This window comes from Lampetra planeri, chromosome 51 (assembly GCF_965212315.1).
Source record: "Lampetra planeri chromosome 51, kcLamPlan1.2.h2, whole genome shotgun sequence".
Taxonomy (NCBI): Eukaryota; Metazoa; Chordata; class Hyperoartia; order Petromyzontiformes; family Petromyzontidae; genus Lampetra; species Lampetra planeri.
In genome coordinates, this window is record NC_136157.1 from 3681424 (window position 1) to 3703024 (window position 21601).

The 21601-nt window shown below is 46.7% G+C and overlaps 1 protein-coding gene across 5 annotated transcripts in view; it reads left to right on the forward strand.

Annotated features, from left to right (window-relative positions):
- LOC144734428 (ras-related protein Rap-2b-like) overlaps positions 1-21177 on the forward strand; it is an 81411-nt gene extending 60234 nt beyond the window's left edge. For all 5 annotated transcript variants that reach the window (XM_078616615.1, XM_078616612.1, XM_078616616.1 and 2 more), the window contains exon 4: positions 16851-21177. Coding sequence is in view for 1 of the 5 variants with exons in the window: in XM_078616616.1 (XP_078472742.1) it covers positions 16851-16862 (12 nt within the window). In the remaining 4 variants the exon portion in view is untranslated. The remainder of the gene's footprint in view (positions 1-16850) is intronic.
- The last annotated feature ends 424 nt before the right edge of the window (positions 21178-21601 follow it).

Consider the following 21601-nt stretch of genomic DNA (forward strand, 5'->3'; position numbering starts at 1 on the left):
ACAATAATCCCCTGTAGACTGGTGTAACCAGGAGGTTCCTACCAGTAAAAGCATGCCGTATCTCTAAATGGATCACCGTGGATGTTGCAGGGTGGCACGTGAAACACGGCGTGGTACAAATTGCCTCCCGTCAGAAGAAATGAATATCGTTTCGTGGGATGTCAACAGTGGTCATTCTACGGACGACCTCGCCGCCACCAATGGAACGTACAATTTCCACCACGAGATCGCAGCTACCAGCAAAAACGGGGGCACCTCCCCCCCCCCCTCGCATGTGTGAGCCGGGAGACTGATCGACTTTTGACTGCACGATATTTGCTTTCTCCCGCCTACCACGTGCTTGAGCACGCGTATTACAATCCGCTACACCGTGCAGGCAGTGAGGGTGATTTCACCATACTTCACTGCTCCGGCCAGTCTGAGTTGGTGAAGATTGGTGCGGTGGGGGGGGGGGGCATTACAGAGAGAGAGTTAAGTGGGGTTATACTCTACTGCCCCATAGCGCTTAACTGCACCTACCGTACAAACGTGGTGGTCACCCATCCGAGCATTACACCCACGTGTTAAACCCTGCTTAGGCAGCGCGGGCTGGCGTGGTTGAGGACGCGTTACAGACGATTTGGTCACAGGCACTGAAAGGTACGAATGGAAAAATATTGTAAATGTTTCGGTTGTAACTCTCCAACACACCGGTGGGCTGGACTAGGAACGAATTGGTACGATTTGTTTACTTGACAAACCTTACTCATTGGCTGTGTCAGGTGGTGGCGGGTTTCACGACGCATTTATATTTACGTGATCTATTCCACAAAAACCTCTCTTATGGAAAAATATTGCATTTGTTTCCTCAAACAGATACAGTGCAGTGTGTGTGTGTGTGCGCCGTTTTCAAATGAATCAGCCTGGGCATACAATCCTTGCTTTAGCGTTTCTAGAACATTTCAACGACTACCCAAGTTCGATACGGACCGAGTGACTTGGTCGACTTGTTAATTTATCTCCGTTTTTAAAAAGAATGAAGTTGCGGTGTGAGGTCATCATCGGCGCTCGGTCAACAACAACAAACAACACTTCTTCTGCTGCCCGTGCATCCCACAGCCGAGTTGCCATTGCTGCCACTCTGTGGGTGGCTGAGAGAGAGAAAAAAACCCAAAACTGTATTTGGCTGCTGAGAGTTTTTGATAAAATGGGCATTTCCGTCTGCGGCCTTCAACGCTCGACGAGCGGAAACGATGTGGCCCGATTAGAGGGGTTGGGATGTACGCGCGCACAAACTCCCCACTGCAAGAGTTGCCACTTTTTTAAACGTCTTCATCTTCGGCGAACTCGTAGTAAGTAGTGGGATGTTTCAAGCAACTGCGTGTTTTCACGCAAACGTGTGTATGTATGTTTTGCATTCAGTTGTGTTATTCATAACGTTTTTGGGTTAGATCGCGTTATTTATAAATGTGTCGTAACCCTCCACCACCCGACACGGCCAATCAGTAAAAAAGTGTCACGTTGACAAAAGACAAATAGTTCACTACTTTAGCCCACCGGTGTGTTGAAGAGTGAAACCACAACATTTATAATTTTTGAGTACGACGTTTCGCTGGTAATTGCATCCAGCATCATCGGGCAATTTGCCAGAATGGTGAGGCTCTGCTCTTGCTCCCGGTCTTAAATGGAGCAGCAGCAGGGTGACGTCATCATTTAACCCAAAAACGTTGATTATGAATAATATTGGTCGCGAAAGCCTACGTGTTAAACCAAATTAAGTTTTGTTTTCCACAATTTTCACTGATTGACATTGTGTCCGTTGAGATATCTGACAGGAGGAGTATTGCAACCACCGAGCCCCCTCTTTTCGGCAGAGAATGGGACTACGGAAATGGATATCACAGAACTAGTATTGAGATCCCTTCAGGTGACACCTCTCGGTTCTCACGGTAGGGGAGTGGCACGTCCCCCACTCGCCGTGCCACAAGGGAGGACAGACGAACCTCGGCTAGCCGGACTAGTGCAGGGGTAGTAGCCCTTGGAGAGTCCAGCTCCGCTGCTAAACCTAATGGCATTCCATATAATTAAAGCCCCGTGTGTATGTGTTACATGTGTCCGTGTCCAGTGCGTGTGGATTTTACGATATACAGCAAAAAGTAGTCGCTGTGTATTCCGTGGTGCACTGTATTACTGTGTAGTTTGTATTGTGTTAGTTCGACTCCGCCTCAAATGAGCATCTGGTGCGGTGTGTAGTAAACATCGCCACTGGGGAGACAAAGGCAGCCGAGGGTTAGGCTGGCCACCCACCCCCTCGTGTGCCGTGCCGTGCCTACCTTCATAGGTGCTACTCGCTAACAGAACATTGCCATGGTGGGAATCCAGTGTAGTAGTAGTATAAATAAACATGTACGCATATCTGTCAACCCCTTATCAGTGCCTACCTTATTACAGACCAATTCAGACCTTATTGGTCACCCCGTGCCCTTATAAATCTCAACGTTCATCCTACAAAATCCCAACAAATAGACACAAAAAATGTGTCCGTATTGAAACGGCTGTACGTTGTATGGACCCAAAAACTCAATTTCCCTGTACAAGAATACGGGCAACCCGTATGGGTTGACAGGTGTGCGTATGAATCAAATTTGGACTGGAAACGGGTTTTGTTGACACGAATGTGGGATGCCGAGTCTGTAGCCCATGAATGGCTGTTTTTGAGCCACCCATCCAGGTTTTCATTAAATGCATACCAACTGTAGCACCGCCTCCGATAACGCCATTTCCTTATAACGCTCTTTGTCCTGGAGGAAAATTCCTATACAGATGAAGCCCTCCCTTATATGTAAATAAGTAGGCATTGGCATTGCCCGTAAGGGGCATGTCTCTGCCCATATATGGTCTTGTGGAACCTGGATTGAGGTGTCTATTGTATAGATTCAGCTCAGTCGATCCAGCAGCCACAGTAGATTAATTAGCGTTTCATCGAGGGTTAATCACGGCAGCGACTCATTGGCAAGCTGTCCGTGGATCGAGTAATCTCATTGGCTAGTGTGGCTTCCAGCAGAACGCGTCTTTACGGCAGACGGTGGTTTCTCTTACACAAGCTCCGAACGAATCCACTGGAAACTACATCACTTTTTGTATATTTTTTAAAATGTCATCATTAAGAGTCAACACTTTTATTTATAAAATTTGTGAATAAATGTATGTGTACAGTATCATTATTAACTGTATTAGCAATACCCCAAATGATGCCCTCATATCCGTTCAGAGGCCAAAATAATTTTCGCGGTCGAAAACGCATCTCCATTGGAGCTGTGTTAAAGTGACTTCCTATAGCGCTGTTTCATACAGCGCATCCTGGGCGCTGTCGGATGTATGCCTGTATTATACAGGGTTCACAAGTGCGTGGGATCTCGGTGAGTTTCAATGTGATCTTGGTTAACAGTAGGGGGTTGCCAAGATATACAGGGTGCTTAAAAAATGTGCTTAATGTGAACACTTCTGAATTTGCAACAACACCACAAGAAATGAGCCTTCGGGCTCTGGAGAGCACCTGGAGAAGATGCCATGTATGTGTTGACAATGAAGCTATAAACATACATTTGTTATGTTACAGTGTTCTGTTCTTTTTTTCATTAAAAACGATAGGCCCATATGTGTTAACTTTTTATGAAGCACCCTGTACGTTTTCCCCAAATGACAATTGTCACAATATCAGTTTCCGTAAATTTAATTTTGAACGCACGTGTTTCTCGTGGGTTACTTCTCGAAGGATCTGAGCCATTATCGAGTCTTAAGAATGGAGTCCTTAAAACTTTATGTAACATTTCAAGGTGGTAAGTGTTGCTTGGGGTTGCACTGTATCCAGATAACATCAAATCCTGGCCACAGACTGGCTGGGCTGCTGAGGGGAAAAAAATAGGAGCTGTAATTAAATAAGCAATGCTTAATGCCCGTTTGGATGCGAAATCTTCACTCTGCAACCATGCCAGATTCATACAAGACACACACTTCCTATTGTCATTTAAACAAAAATGTACGTGTGGCACAACACGGATTGTCTAATCGGCTCCTTATAATCTGAGATATTTTTTTTGCCACACAGTACGTGCAAATTGAAGCAGAACTCTCCGCTCCACGTAACTGTGAATATCTTCTCGCAAGCTCGTAATGGTCCTGCCAGGACGCTTCAATCGGCACTGCTGAGATTGTGAGTTTGAATCCGGGTTTAAGCCACCCAACGATTAAGCCAGCTTCTCATTGTAGTGAGTAGTATAGACAGTGCAGTCTGTTCACCTATAACGTGGTAGTTTCGTTCCTGAAGGACACCGCATTATGGGAAAATCGCCATATAATAAATTACAATATAGGGTAAATCGCAGTCCGCGACAACACGTGAGATGCGCATGCAGGCTGAACAAAGATTGAGGCGCGTGGGTAGCATCTAGAAGCATCCAGCAGCAAGCATCCCGTTCACTCAATCGCGTTATACTGGTAGGAACCTCCTGGTTACACCAGCCCACGGGATTATTGTGTCCGTCCATCGTGCAGGGAGGGGCTGGGTGGGGAGGGAGGGGTTGCGTGGGGAGGGGCTGGGTGAGGAGGGTGGGGAGGGGCTGGGTGGTTAGGGGCTGGGTGGGGAGGGTGGGGGTGGGGAGGGTGGGGTTGGGAGGGGAGGGGCTGGTCACCCCGTGGTGCCCTTATAAAACTCAACGTTCAACCTACTCACGCCGGCTTGTGCCCGCCCTCACAGTCGGGCATATTTGCGGAATACACCACGCCGCCGTTGACCCTGGCCATTGACCGAGCAACCCAACGTTCCTACCAGCTCCCTCCGCAGGAATGTGTTATCCAATTCACATCCACGTTGTCAAAAAGTGTGTTCCCTATTACATTGATTGCGTTATATCCAATTCGCGTTTTGAAAACATGTCTTACAGGAGAACAGACTGTACATTTATTTGCCTCGATGGTGCTATCATCGGCATCATATCTGAATAAGAAATGATAATTCGTATCTCTCACACAGCAGTGCAACCCCTTGTGTGAGAGAACGACCCACGGAAGCGGTTATAACAGAGCCACCGTTGTGGTTCCTTGCAGTGACCTTTGGGTCCATATAGTCAAGGGTAGGCAGCGCTTTCCCAGCCATTCTGCATATCAATACTCGCATGGCAGTAAAACCGATTATATTATAATTTTTCCAGAGCTGCAATTTAGGCTAATTATGTGAAGTGCCATATTTAACGTGATGAGGTTTTTTTGTGTGTGTGCAGTAATTGGTTACTGGGCTGAGAGTTTCAACTCACGACACTTGAGAACTCGGTTTAATCACAGGTGGGCTGATTGGATTCATTAGAATCAGAATATTTATTTATACGGGAGGAATCCGATGAGCTATGAAGCTCTTTATTCACAGATGTCCAGTAGGGACGGGTCAGAACGTGACGAAAACAAGCAATACAAAAGCCACTTTAGGAGTGCAAACGGTAAACAAATCGCAATAAACAAATTAAATTCTAGATTTGAAGCTTTCGTGACTGCATGGATTCATACTCTTAGCTTTTTTCGGTAAAGTCACGTAGGTAAAAATAAATAATAAAATTAATAGCAATAATAATAGAAATACAATTATAAATCACGACGTTTCGGAGGCAACACAAGTCTCCGTCATCAGGTGGGACCGTCACAGCTCAATTTACTGTATCTATTATTTCTATTATTTTTATTATTTATTTTACCTATCCGTGACTTTACCGAAAAAACCTAAGAGTATAAGCAAATTAAGCTAAACATTTTTTATGTTACTTGATTAAGCTCATTGAAGCATTCACTTGTTTTTCAGAAGCGACCTGGCCACAAATGATAGCGCAACAAAGTGGCTTATCTCGTGGAAATGTATAGCAGCAAAGAAATCTAAACAATCTAAACGCGTGTTTCAATATATCCATGATCTCATTGGTGCCAGCTCAGCACTGACCTCGAAGCCATCCGGTTTTTATTATTATTCATTTTCAATTCACGTCAGCGAATCTCAACTGCGAGGAATAACATTTACTTCTCATTGCAGTGCTATTTCAAATTCGCGAGGTTGTGTTTATTTGTATATTCGTGGCTTGTGGCTGGCGACGATTCGACAAGAATTCGTGACGTCACGGGCGCGACGTGGACAAGTGACGAGCGCGACAGTTGCCCACGTGACAAATGTTGTTTTCATCACGTGCTCGTATGGTCGACATTTATTGATATTTTCGCTTTCGAATACTTTCATGCCCGTCATAATTAAACGTACGTTCATCCACAGATTAATACTATGCAATATATGTTTCCATTCGTACAAACATTCGTACAGTTTATATGTTTAAACGTAATGTATGTTTACCAGAGGTGTGGACTCGAGTCATGTGACTTGGACTCGAGTCAGACTCGAGTCATGAATTTGATGACTTGCGACTCGACTTGGACTTGCATAACAATGACTTTGTCCCACCTCTGATGTTTACACCCCACAAATCCCTATTTTCCTTTATACGCTTCAAGTATTCACATCTGCACCATTCGCCACGAACGTATCCTCGCGAATATTAAGGCTTCACTGTATTAAAAACAAGTGCACCATCAAGTAGTGCTTGGCATGTTGCATTGTGACTGAAGTGGCTTCGTGATGTAACCTTCCAGGGCCCTGTCCCTTGGCGCGATATGATGCTGTACTGGCAGTGTGAGGTTATCGATGATTGTTTTTATTTGATCATATCCTTAGAGGACTCGTACAGTTATAACTCCTCTTGCCTTCATGCTTAATTTCACGTTGTCATGGTGTGTGATTCCATTCAGCAACTCATTTATTTTTTGTCATTTTTATTTTGTATCATTATTCAAGCTTGTGAATGCAGGAAAGCCTCACTGAATTTCAAGACTTTGTCAGCAGGGCCCTGACATATTTTCACAGTTGGGGGGTTGACATAACTCCATGTCCATAATGGAGGTTTTTTTTGGTTAGTTCGCGTAAATTCAAATGTGTCGTTCAACCCGCCACCACCCGACACAGCCAATTACTAAGGTTTATCACTTAAACAAAATATATCAAATTAGTTACTAGTTCAGTACACCGCTGTGGTTGAACTCACAAAATCTACAATTCCAGTACTGTGACGTTTCGCTGGTAATTACAACCAACTGCATCAGGCGTCAGCCAGAATTGTGGAGAAATGTGACGTCATCACTTGGAAGCCAATCAGATGCGAATACCAGAGCGCGGGGTGGGGGGGGGGTTAATGTATTCATATAAATTATAATGGATACCTATTATCGGTTGCGTTAGTCAGCCTACGTTTTAAAATAACTCCGTGTAATGCGAATTGAGTAATTTACAGGGCGTGTTTCAGCATTGGGATGTTTGGCCATTTTCAGTGATTTCGTGTGATTTTTTACTTTTAACTATGGGAGGAAACTGGAGAAACCCGGACTTAAGGGGTGGTCCATAAATGACGTCACGCACCTAGGGGGGGTCAGACATTTGTGACGATGTGTGACGAGAGGGGGGGTGGGTTGAGAAATGTGACGTCACATCAAAATGCGCAACTTTAAATAAATATAGAATTGTTATAACAACACTAATTGTTATAACAACTCCTACAACATCAGAGTGCAGCGCCACATTAAATACGCACTACAATGACAATAGTTTAAAGCGATTTGAAGCATCATGTTTTATTTTCAAAATGTAAATATGGCTTTGGGGGAGGGGTGGGGCCAGAGCTTTGTGACGTCATATTGGAGGGGGGGGGGGGTCTGACTTTTCGTGACGCCGTGTGACGAGGCGGGGGGGGTCAAAAATCGTCCAAAATCGCGTGACGTCATTTATGGACGGACCCTAACCCTCGCAGAACATGGTGGAGAACATACAAACTCCATGGAGAGAGGTGGTGCCCGGGTTGGATATCGAACCCATGTTTCTTGCCGCGTGGTGGCCGCGAGCGTTAGCACTGTGCCACCCTTCTTCCGCCCCGCTTTGCAATGGCCGCAGTTGACTTTCCCTTCCTGTTTCTTTCCGTTTGTGACACAGCGCTCATGTGGGGAGTCTCCTTTAGCCGACTGTGTTGCAACGCCTCGTTGTGCTGTGCGCCCTCATTTGTTCTCTCTGTTGCCTCCGCCATCGCGTTTGTATCGGAGCCATCTGTGCACATCTAGTGCAACTCCGTCAACCGTTGCACCGTCACATTTTTGTTTCCGTGGTGGAAATATCTTGTTATTTCGGCAAAACTGACTCGAAAATCGTTGGTAAGTACGCACAAGATTTGGTGCATGTATCTCGAGCATGAAGATATGTTAATCAACCGAGCTGACACATTGATTACATGCCCAACTATGAATAATTGCATTTGATAATGACTGGGAATGCACAGTAACTGGTGATTCAATTCAATGACTGGGATATAATTTTAATACTGTACTGTAGCACTGGTACGTTGCCATGGTGTAAATGGTTAGCACACTAGCAATCCAGAGATCAAGAGTTATTTCTCCTGGCACGGCAGTTAAAACAATTAAACATTTTTCTTGAATCCCACCCCCTCTGTCCACCCGGCAGTATAAATAAGTGCACCACAGTGAAGCGATCAGCAGCCTCCACGTGGTGGGGTAAAGTGTGGGTACTCCCATCTCTTCCAAGAAGTCTGCCCAGTGTGGGAGGGTAGGCCAAAATACCCTCCAGAGTGGCTTTCTAAGGCTCCCTTTAAACTATTTTATTTTATCTTCTTGGTTTTTTTCGGTAAAGTCAGGTAGAAGGGAAGTAATAAAATAATAAATATAAAACATAATAATTATTTTATTATGTTTTATTTTTTTATTATTTTATTACTTCGCTTCTATGTGACTTTACCGAAAAAACCAAGATGAATCCCTGCAGTCACGAAAGCTTTAAATCGATATTTAATTTTATTTTACCACTGAAGGCCCACTGAGCTGTATAGATCTTTTTTCAGAAGCGACCTGGCCATAAATGGCAACTCAACGAAGTGGCTTATCACGTGGAAATTTACAGCAGCAAAATGCTCGAAACGCGTGTTTCTAAAAGTGGAGGGAAAAACCGGAGGACCCGGAGAAACATTCCACGCGACCACAGGCGTCAGGGTTGGGATCGAACCCACGACCTCCTGCATACCAGGCGAGGTAGTTAACATCTCCTAGCCACCGTCGTGGAGGAAAATAGTTTGCTTATGCCACCGGTAGTGGCTTAAGCAAGCTATTTTCTTGACTTGCACCCTGTTACCGTTTTGCTTGATCTGGGTAGCACACGCTGCGTAAAGTGTGTGTGTGATAAAACCAAAACGCTCGGCTCCCGGATCCCCTCTGAGTTACACGAACGATCTCGCGCGGTCTGAAATAATCTCGCCTCCCATATTTAGGGAGGAAACAAATAAACGCAGCAATTACCGCTTCAGACTCCCCGGCTTTTATAAACGATCTGCCCGGTCACGTCGCGTTGGTGACCGTCCCGTTATTTATTTTATTTTTTTGTCCCCCCGCATACCAGCGCTCTTCCTCTTGTTGTTCCAAAATGGTCATAGTCTGGGAGCTTGAGGAAGACCTGCAAGCCAGATGGTGGCGCTGATAATTTCGAAGCAGACCTTGGTGGTGGCCGGGTGTCGACTGGGCCCAACAGCTGGGGAATTGGGCAGGAGGGAAGGAAGCGATGGGGAGGTGTGGTGGTGGCATCGATGGCTTTGGCCGTGACAATCCCTTTATCTTGATTGTCTCCTGAATGTTCTAAAAACGAAAGCAAGGATTGTACGTTTTGACTGAAAACGGAAAAAAATTTGTTTAGTTTTTTGCCCTTCCCCCACACCTCCGATTAGCAGGATTGGCTTCGTACGGTGCGAAAGAAGTTCACCAAACATACATAATGAAAGTGCGTCACATGCACAGCCGACTGGGGACCGAGGTACAGTACAACATCCAGTATACCATGACGGTTACACGATGCCCGGAATAGGTTCCTGGGCAAAAATTAAACTCGAACTGCATTGCACGCTTCTTTCTTTAGAGCTGTTTTTCGTGTTTAGTTTGTTGTCCTTCCCCCCGCACCTCCGATTAGCACGGTTGGCTACGTACGGTGCGAAAGAAGTTCAACATATATATATACAGGGAACAAGGTTGACTGTGTGAGGGTAGGCGAGGTTAAGAATGCATTGCAGGACGTGACATAGTTGGGAAATGTGAACTTCTAGAGAAACACGGTCATAACCCACGGCAGATACTGCACTGGGTGTGGATGGTTAATTGGTGAGTGTTGGCTATGCTACGTGTATTTGTTTTCGGGCAGGAAACCATACGTGGGACGTGTTTGCTACTTCTCAGCAGAGCTCACTCGATTCCCGAACACGCCTTCTGTGGCTTGACCTCACATTTAAACGGAGTTCCTTCCCCGTCTCGGGTCATTCATGCATTTCATTCTTTCTTCTGTTCAAGTGACTGATTGCGTTAGTTTATGAAGTCGTACTTTTCTCTGAAGTAAATCGGCGGTAATTTGTTGTCGTTCAATTTGTTGTCGTTCATTTATTAATACACTTTGAATTTGTAATTCAGATTTGGTTTGGGTTGCGGTGAATTAGTTCACTTACTGAATGGAATATATGAAGTTGCATTTGAATTCCAACGTACAGATACGCTTCCATACATATGCGTCGATAGAATTCCATGAAACCGCACAGAAACTTTGTGTTGCATACATGAAGGTATCAGAAACACTACTGAAACGTTACTTTAATCTACGCGAGGCTTATATTGGTATTGTATTGGGCGGAACGGTGTCGCAGTGGATATCGCATTGTGCTCTGAGCCTGGCCACCTTCAGTTCGATTCCCGGCCATGATTAACGTCGCTGGTGACATCTGAACTGGTACATGTGCCATTCGCTCCGAAGTGGCGGTGACGTCACCACGGCGCCTGTGCCAGGCCAGGTGGACTGTGAGGCCACGTGAAGTGTCCAAGGCTCGCTGGCGGGAGGAGGTCACGGGACAGACCCAGGTGCCATGGGTTGACTGACCGTTTACCCGGCCCCACACACTGACCAGCATGGTGAAGTATGGTCAAACAACCCATTGAGCCGACACAATCAAGGGAGGCCTTCATTCAGCAGTGGATTGATAAAGGGACGTTCATTATTTTTCCTTATTAAATTATATACGTAAGTATATGTATTATTTATATACGTTACATAGCTATACATCGGCACATGCGGTATATATGCTCGCGCATAGCAGCATGGTGTGACCACATGTACAAACAACGTGGGTTGTAAAGTCGCAGGCTTCCTGCGCACCGAGGAGTTTTTCGTGTTCCAGTTTAAAGTCACTCTTGAAAGAGAAGTGCCATAAAACCCCTTCGCCAATCAGTTTGGTTGGCTTTGAAAACAAAGTTGAAAAATATAAATAAAGAATATGGTGCCACTTGGTTATTTGAACAGAGTCCAGGTATGGCCCACCACATTCCAGAATTGGCTCGCGAAAATTCCAGCGTACCTTGAAGACCAGAGGCCATCTGGTGATGATTTATCAACTCGGCTGGCTGTGTCTGGCCCAACTTCAAACCCCAGGTCACTCTCCGTTGTGATGTGTACGTATGTTGAACTTCTTTCACACCGTACGTAGCCAACCGCGTGCTAATCGGAGGTGCGGCGGATGGATATTGCTTAATGCTTGCTACGGTACCGTCATCATCATTACCACCGTCGACAACACAAGCATCAATTTCGGAATCAGGATCACAGTTGTCATCATTTAGTCAATGGATTCTTCAAATGTATTCATAATATTATTTTTATGCCGAGGGTCTGCTGCTGCTGCTGTGTCCTGAACAGCGCTTTGAGATCCTTGATGAAAAGCCACTACATAAATGTTATTTGTATTATTGCCACGGTCAACAACAGCATCATTTTTACCAACACTAACATCAACATCATCATAATCATCATCACCAACACAAGCCCACTTAACTTATTAGGGTCATCAACATCAAAGTCAAAGTGTGCCTCGATGTTCAAACGAACATTTGGGGCCGCTAACCTCTGTCGGTATTCCTCAGAGAGTGGCTGAAATTCCACAGTCCTTTGCTGGAGACCAGCCATCTTTCCATCTTTCACTTTCCACCAAGCGGCACGCCGTTTACCGATCTCGGAGGGTCAATGACGACGAGCGGAGTTCATTCCAAACCCCTTCATCACTTCGACTGCCGCCGTCGCGACCATCGCCAACACCTCTTCCGCGTCTTTTTCGAGCGAACGCATTCCGAGAACATTATCTGTAAGCCCCTTTGTGTCCGCGGCGTCGTGCTCATTACTTGCCGGGTGACATTAAGTCCCACAAAGGCAGGTTTGCGCTGGGGTTTCTCTCGCTGAGATGCAGCGCAATGCTCGGCTTCGCGAGCCAAGTCTGCGGAATGTGCGTACAGCGCAGGAGCCGCGAATAAATGTTGTCCTACGTCCCAAAACGTCGTGAAAGTGAATATTGGTCGACGTCTGCTTCGCCAGATTGGTAAACAGGTACGAAGAGGATAAGCAGGAACATCTGGTGTAGGTGCACTTGCCTGGGTGAGGAGTCAGCAGCATGCCTATCCAGTTTTGTTAACAGTTCCGTGAGCTCATTTCGGGCTGAGTGGACCTAGAGGAGATGACCGCCACGTTGCAGAAGCTGAGACGGGGGCATAACATCGACCTTTTCTCGAACTCTTTCCCTCGTTCCACTTCGTTGAGCCCACAAAAAACACAGCTGTGTGTAGATGTCGCAGTAAATTAAATTATCCTCCGTGGAGAAGGCGTAAAATGACCTGTTTGTGCATGAAATCATTTGCGATCCCCCAGCTCCCAAGTGGGCAACGGTGCCATCGTGAACTTCGTGGTTGAGATGCCCCAGAGCAGGAGAGCAAAAAATTAAACGTATGCTCAATCGAAAGCAGTTTCACACACACACACACGCCCTGCCCTTTAAAGTACACTACTCGTGCATGGGAAAAGGTCATTGTGACTCGACGATTTATATTTTGAACAGCGTTGGCTGGTTTTTTTCTCTCCAATTTATTATTGCAATTGTGCTGTCGCCGTCATGCTATACGACATGGAGATATTTCCACTTGGAGTTATTGCACTGAGAACCACCGCCTCGTGTCAACGAACAGTCCCAGACCAGTGCGCAACTTGCAAGGTTATCCCATCAAAGTCTGATCTCCGATAGCGCGGTAGTTTGTTGCCTTCCTGAAGAACACCGCGTTCTGTAAAGATCTAAAAATGATGAGTAAAACATAATGTAGGGCACAGCACAGTCCGCGATATCACGAGATGTGCACGCAGGCTGAACAAAGACTGGGGCGCGTGGGTAGCATCTAGAAGCATCCAGCAGCATCCCGTCTCGTGCGATGACGCCGCACGACCGCTTATTCCTACTCGTGCGACGTAGTTCTGTTCGCTCAGTCGCGTTATATACAATTCACATCCGCGTTATGAAAAAATGTGTTCCCTAATACATTAATCGCGTTATCCAATTCGCGTTATGAAAGCACGCGGCATAGGAGAACAGACTGTAATTATTTACCACTCGTAAGACCCTATTTTACTTTCTTCTCAAGAGACTAATTTTGTGAAAGCAATGGCTCCAAATATTACAGAGGGGAGTGTTAAGAGATTTTAATAAGGTGTATTGCGATTGATCGGGAGGTGCGCAGAGATTTTGGAATGAAATGTATTCTCTCAAGATTCTCTCCTGTTATTTTCGTGGCGAATATATTAAATTCCTTGTACCAGGGCCCATGCCAACCACACAATGTTTGTTTAAGATGTTAGTCAAATATTCTTCTTCTGCACTGCTACGAGAGATGATTACCTCGCCTGGTATGTAGGAGGTCGTGGGTTCGATCCCGACCCTGACGCCTGCTGTATATTTGGAGTTTGCGTGTCTTTCTCCCCGTGGTCGTTTGGATTTTTCTCTGGGTCCTCCGTTTTCTTTCCTCTACATTTAGAACCAACATGCGTTTAAGAGTATATGGTTTATATAAATGCCCATGTGATAAGCCACATCTTTGAGCTATCAATTGTAGCCGGATCGGTTATGAAAAAGAGTTACATAGCTCGGTGAGCTTTACCTGGTAAAATAATAATTTAGTTTATTACACCAATTTTACAGTTGAAACAGTGGGGCAAGTATTATAAATCCCACCCTTCTTCCAGCTCTGCCCACCCAGAAGTATAAATGGGTACAACACAGTTAGTCCATCAGTGGGTCACGTGTGGTGAGGTAAAACGCGAGTGCCTCCACCGCCTCCCACACATCTACCCAGTGTAGAAAGAGTAGGCCAAGGTACCACACACACCGTTATAACGACTCTCTGTAGAGTCCCCTGCAGTGGAGGCGCCTTCTGCCAACAGTGCCGTGAGCAAGCGATTGCAGGGCTGCACCTTTAGCTGTTTTCACCCCTTTTGCTTTCCGCACACCGCTGCCAGCACGCGACTGTGCCCTGTGCTTTGAGCCCGAATCCATTTTAATTCGCATTCAATGGCCCACCGACGTTTCTCTCACATTGCTGCTGGGCCACTCCTCGAAAGCCTCACGCCACGGCCGGGTCAAAGGACTGTAGCCCAGGCGCCTCCAGAGATGAAGTGAAAAGTTATTTCGTTTGTGAATGCTGAATTTTATTTGTTGTTAGCCTTGTAAAAATAAGAAAATTATTTCTTTAACTTTGTTTTCATTTTTTAAAATATTACTGGGGGGCCTCACAGTAGCTGGAGCCCAGAGGGCTTCAAAATCTTCATCCGGCCCTGCCTCTCACCCCTTGGGAGACGGGCAGCGCGGAGCGAAGCGGAGCCGGGAGCGCGCACGGGACGCCGACTGGATTTGTTTTTCGATTTAAAGCTTTCGTGACTTTACCGAAAGAACCAAGAAGATGGATTTGTTTTGTTTCACTTGAACTGTGCGGTTCGGGTTAAGGGATATTACAGTTGAGCTCGTAAGAGGCCTTCGACACAAAGTAGGTTAGTAAGTAGGTTACACTGCAGCTAATTCGGCTGTGACGGTCCCACCTGATGACGGAGACTTGTGTTGCCTCCGAAACGTCGTGATTTTTGTTTTTATTTTATTTTCATTAATTTCGATGTTTTACCTACGTGACTTTACCGAAAAAAAACCTAAGAATATGATTCCTTGCAGTCACGAAAGCTTCAAATCTAGAATTAGGTTACACTTAGTCTCTTGTTACTCACCCACCCACTTTCTCTCGCACCCGTTCGCTCTCTGGCCAAAGCCTCCAGGCATCTTCTTGGAGATCCCCACGATCTTGCCCTGATGTACATTCTGATTTTAAGGCAGCCCAGAGTGCCTGAAGGGGTACATTTTGATGTATAATTGTCATTATTTTCTTACGTGGTATATGTGTGCTGGCTTTTTTGTGTGTGCTGCTGTATGCACGTGCGTCTAGGTTGTATAGCCACATGTCTATGGCACAAGCGACGTGGTGACATCGCCATCACTTAGTGGTGAACGGCGGTTGTTGTTGCACACACGCATGGGACTGCGTGTGTGTGTGTGCGCTAGTGTAGCGGCTATAGCCCGCTGCGCTACAACACCAGTAACGATTATAGGAATGGTTCCTGGGCCTGACCTAGGTACCTGGTGTGGTGTGTAAACATCGCCACTGGGGAGTCGAAGGCAGCCGGCAGTGGTATTAGCCACCCAACCCCTCGTGTGCCACAAGCAGCATTTGCCCGAACAGTCTGTTAAAGGCTATATGGGGCATCTTTGTCTTTGCATCTGTCATTGTATGTGTTTTAAACATGTGGCGAGTGGTAGTGTAGTGGTTAGTGCACTGCGTTACGAACCCAGTGACCCAAGTTCGATTCTCACAGCCAAACTCTGTGGTCCTAGGACTCCCTTATGTCAACACAGTTTCAATGGAGTATGTGGCAGTGTTTACATATCAGCATCGGGGGAGATAAAGGCAGCCGGGCATGGTTTAGGCCACACCACTCCTTTGTGCCCGGTGCTGGCCTTAACAAGTGACTCATTTACAGCACTTTATCCTGACAGTCTTAAAATGCTACAGGGGGCGGGATATTTGCTTTTGTGTGTGTGTATATATATACACTTGTATAAGTATGTCACTCTGTGTCTATGCACGTGTGCGTGCATCTGACCATGGGTGTGTGGTCAGATCTGGCGACCTCTAAGTGCCATCCGCCAGTCAACCCATAACAGCCGAGTCTGTCCCGTGACCTGTGGGCGAACCTTTGATCCTTCACGTGACCTTAGAGTGCAGCTCGCCTGGCGCAAGGCTGTGGTGACATCAGCGTCACTTACTTGGTGAATGGGCAGCTGTTGTTGCATGTGCACCTCGGTTAAATGCGCGTCTGCACCACCGCCAACGCACCGTCGCCAACTGACTTGGGCAGTCACACACGGATCGTGGCAGGGCTGTTTGTTCTAAATTGAAAACTGATTTCATTAGCAGAGCTGCTTTGTGTGTTAAGCGCTGTTGTCCTTCTCCCGCCCAGCACCTCCGATTAGCACGTTTGGCTACGTACTGTGCAAAAGAAGTTCAACGCAAAATAATAAAAATAAAACATAATAAAATACTTTATGTTTTATTTTTATTATTTTATTATTTCCCTTCTACGTGACTTTACCGAAAGAACCAAGAAGATGAATCCCTGCAGTCACGAAAGCTTTAAATCGAAAAAAAAGTTCAACGTACATACGCGTGTTTGTATTTGCGTGCCAATCTGCGCGTGTCCATGTCTACCTTGCGTGTACTTGCACATGCCCGCGTCCCTGTGGCTGTGTTAATTTCGACCTGTGCGTGTGTACGTGTGCGTGCGTGCGATGCAGGCAGGGAAGTAAACGGGACCAGTTTGGACGAGCCAAACCCATCGGCAGAGGAGCGGCATGTGGGGGGGAAGAGGAGGAGGAGGAGGAGGGGGAACCCTTCACAAGTGTGGCCGTGTGTGTCGACGGCGAACATTTTATTTCCGGCCTCACTCCACCTCCAGCTCGTCGTCACGACCTCGCTTCCTGCGCTCGCTTGCCGGGCTGCTCAAATGCCGAGGAAGTGGAAGCTTCCGTTGATGATGAGAAAACCTTGTCACCATTTGTTCGGGGGGGTTTTTCCCCACACCGCCCCCTAAACACACACACACACACACAACCTCCCCCCCCCCACACACACACACGTTGCTCCCCACGCAAAAGATGAAACTTGCAAGACGATTTGAATGCATATGAGAGGGGGAGGGGGGGGGGGAAACAATAAAACATAATTTTTCATGAATGACAAACGGCAAGAATTTAACGGTATTTTATTTAGCCTGGCTGTTGTCGGTAATATTTTACGCGTCGAATTCTGCTTATCACCCGCTTCTCTCCCCCCCCCCCCTCTGTATTTTAAAGCAACAGTCGGGGTGTTTTCGTCTTATAATCCGGTAGTCGCGTGCGTGCGTGCGTGCCAGATTTGTGTAACTCTATTGACATGCGGCAACACGTTTCGAGCGTGTCTTTACTTTCTGGAGAGCGTCTTTTAATTGCTAATCCCCTTAGAATACAGGTGGCCGTTTGTTGTTTTGGGCCATGCACTCATGCGGTTGGCGACGTCGATGATTTTTTGTTTCGCAGCGTTCCGTTTTTTGCCACGAGTCGTCGCCGGGAAAGTCGCTCGTTCCGTAGGCACCCCCTCGGGTTTTTTTTGTCCAGCTTCCACATCCCCCCCCCCGCCCCCAAGTCAACCCCCAAGTTGAACTCTTTCGGGAGCCTCCCCCTCCCGATTTCCTTTGTTTTCGTTTGACTGCGAGCGCAGTGTGAGATGCGGGCGCCATCCCACCCGCACTCGCGTTTTGCATCTTTAAGCGGATCGTGAACAAGAAGGCTTTGATTGTTTCTCCCACCGGATGAGTTGGTGGCATGGACAGGGTCAGTGTCTCCACTGGACAATAGATACACTGTTGAGGTCAGCCAGCATACTGCTTGCTTGCCTGGTGTAGCCTCTGAATTGAAAACCCATTTCTTTTTTTGTGTTTAGTTTGCTGTCCTTCCCCCGCACCTCCGTTGAGCACGATTGGCTATGTACAGTGTGGAAGAAGTTCAACATGCATACTTAGACTACTCGGACAGAGTCCCATATACTCACGCAGAGACCCATAGTTTGGTGTCCTTCCCCTGCACCTCCGATGAACACGGCTGGCTACGTACGGTGCGAAAGAAGGTCAACATGCATACGTACACAGCTTCCTCATCTTTTTAAAGTTACTTTAGATCTGTTTGGTGTGCCGCAAGGTTTTGTTACAGTCAACTATGAATTATCTGGGGTAATGGTTGTCGGGAGGGGGGGGGGGTGAAGATGTATGATGTGCCATTCTTTTTGCTTCTTTAAGTAATCGTTTTACTTTGCTGACGCGAGCAGTGGACGATTAGACCAGCGCTCGCTTCAACGTGCGAATGAGCACGGCTGATATGAGAATTGAGAGCTTATCCACCTTCATTTCTTATATTGTCATATTTCAACTTTTGTTTCGGGAGATTTCGCCTGAACATTATATGAGGTCCCTCGAGTGAACCCGTTGCCTGATTCTTTTTTTTTCCAATAAAGAAATCAAAGTACTGGTTCTGATTGACAGTTTAAAAGCCACAGTTTAAAAACCGCCATTGCAAGTTCACCACTCCAAATTCCCTCAGCCTTTTAAAAATTCATGATCGTCTTTTTTTTGCTCTCTCTCTCTCTCTTTTGACATATCCTTATTGCCCCTCCCGCGTAGACATTCCCGTTAGGTTTCTCAGGCCCGTATCATCGATCTCTGTGAAAGTAAATATATCGGTCGGACACGATGCAATAAATTTAGCGGTTGCAAACAAAAAAAAATCACCTTTCCCAGCACTTTCCTCGCTCTGTTTTACAGCTCACAGGAATATTGCCGTGCCACCGACAGCACGGTCATAGGTTTAGACGGACTAAAATGATATTAGTTCTTGTTGTCCAATTTTATCCTCATCATGCTCACGGTCTTCTTCTCAGCGTTGTGGCAAGTGCGTGCAAGATCACGCGTCCAAGTTGTTTAAGTCTACGAGCCCTGCTCGGCCCGCCGGAGAGCGGGCGTCGGGTGAAGTTGTTCACGGTACGGTGGTTCCATCGTTCCGGTTCGGATGGCCACAGTCACACTGTGTGGGTTGCCTTTAACTCTCCACGTGTCGAGGAGGAGAAGTTGTTGTTCTGAAGCGGTTGATGGAGCACCGTAGTTTTCTCGGCAGATCAAAGCCATGCACCCGGTGGTCACGTGATGACACGGAGGGCCCAATTCGGACCTGTCGCAGGGCAGTTCGAAACCCTCCTCCGTGTGAGAGAACGGTTCACGGAAGCGGGTTTCACAGAGCTACCTCTGAAATGCCCCTTCAAGGGACCTCTGACCTGCACAGTTGAGGGCTGCACTCTCCCCCCTCCCCCGCAACAGGACAAGAGGTCTAACTGAGAAACAGCAACAGCGTTGATGACAGCGGCGAAACTGGCAGTGTTGCTTTTTGTGCTCCGTATTCAAATTCGACGGGGTCATTTTTTTTATTTGATTTAATTTCGTGCCACTTCACAAGACGCCCCCTGTAACCAGGGACGAGGAGTAGCTTGAACCTGGAGGATTGATCCGATGATCGATGTCCTGAGTAGCGAACGCTTAAACAACGAAACCCCCCTCCCCTCTCCCAAGCAATAATGAGAAGTAAAGTGCCAATTAAATGATAGATTCGTGGCTTCGAGATGGGGGCTCAAGAACTGCTGATTTAATCTGACGAGGGTTGTTGCACAGGAGGCCTAGCTGATGCTGGCTGCCCAGCACTGCAGTTGCATCGTCTCCACGTGGCAGCGCTGTGAAAAATCCCGATTGTTTGTTTGTTTGAAGAGAAGTACACCACACGTGTAAATCAGGAGTTGGGTGTCTGGGCGTTCCACGGAGGGCATCGGCATTCCGGGAGTCGACAGAAACTGCGCATTATCTTGGCTGGCAGTGAAATGGTGGCATCGTGATTGTGGCAGTGTGTTGTTTGTACGTGCGTTGACCTTCTTTAGCGCCGGTACATACGTAGCCCAACCGTGCTAATCGGAGGTGTGGGGGTGGGGGGACAAACGTAACGACAGCAGCAGCTGCTGTGCGCGGCTTTAGTTAGGAAACTGTCACGTGGCGTTAATGAAACGCGATGCTTGAGACAGACTAGCCACGAAGAGGGCCGCGCTCGAAATTTAGATGGGGGTGCGGGGGGTGCCGAAGTGAATAATGGCAGGCGACAAAGAAAAGCAGAAAAATGACAATTTCACGGACGCAATGATGACGTACTTTTTTTTTCCAAAAAAAACTTACGCGAGTTAAATATTTTCACCTTTTTTTGTTTGATTCTCCTCGAGGCATTGCGTACAACGAACGGACGTTGGAGTCCAAATGCGTTCGTTGTGACAGTGGACAGCCGTGTGGCCTGTGCGCAGTCACTTGCCACGGATTGTGTTGCGTGCCACGTTGAGAATTTGTCATAAGGGGCCGTCCATAAATGACGTCACGCACCTGGGGGGGGGGAGGGGTCAGATTTTTGTGACGATGTGTGACGAAGGGGGGGGGGGTTGAGAAATGTGACGTCACATCAAAATACGCAACTTTAAATAAATATAGAATTGTTATAACAAGACTCCTACAACATCAGAGTGCAGCGCCACATTAAATACGCACTACAATGACAATAGTTTAAAGCGATTTGAAGCATGTTTTATTTTCAAAATGGAAATATGGTTTTGGGGGGGGGGGCAGAGCATTGTGACGTCATATTTGAGGTCTGACTTTTTGTGACGCCATGTGACGAGGGGGGGGGGAAATCGTTCAAAATCGCGTGACGTCATTTATGGACGGCCCCTAATTTGTGAATGAGCCATAATCCCACCCACGGGAAATGTTCCACATGAATATGTTATAAAACAGATACAATTGTTTGGCATACAGCCGTAAAGCTTTTAACTCTTTTTGTTTGCACAAATTGACGACCTTTGTGAGCCTTATTGTGAACTGTTCAATAACGATGATCGCAGTGATTGAACGGCGACATTGCAATTAACGGCGCTTGTCATGAACCTTGTTCATTCTTCTGTTTTCATTTCGCGAGTTTACATCCACCATATTAAAACCTCGTGTGATTTTTATTATTATTATCGCGTATAGGCATACGCATTTCTGTTTGTTCGTATTCACACCACCAATACCATCAGCACCACAACGCGGACGGTGATGCGGACAAGCGGTAAGCGAGTTCGCCGCTCGTTGCAGAGGGATCCAACGGTTCAACTCCAGCGGCCGCCCTGATTAATACTGCGGGGTATTTTCATAATAATCTGACGCGCCACCTTGCTTCACAGTTTCAGTTTAGTTGCAGTTATTAAGTAAAGCCCTGTGAGCCTTGCGGCTCTTGACTCGGGTGCAACCGCAACAAACAAAAACACGAACAAAGGACATCTTAAAGTGACAGTGGCCGTTAGAGAGCTTGTGCCGTCATTTTTCCATGAACACTTGACCTATGCCTGGTACAATGACCGGCATAATTACGGTGAAGCTCCTCGTGGCCACTAC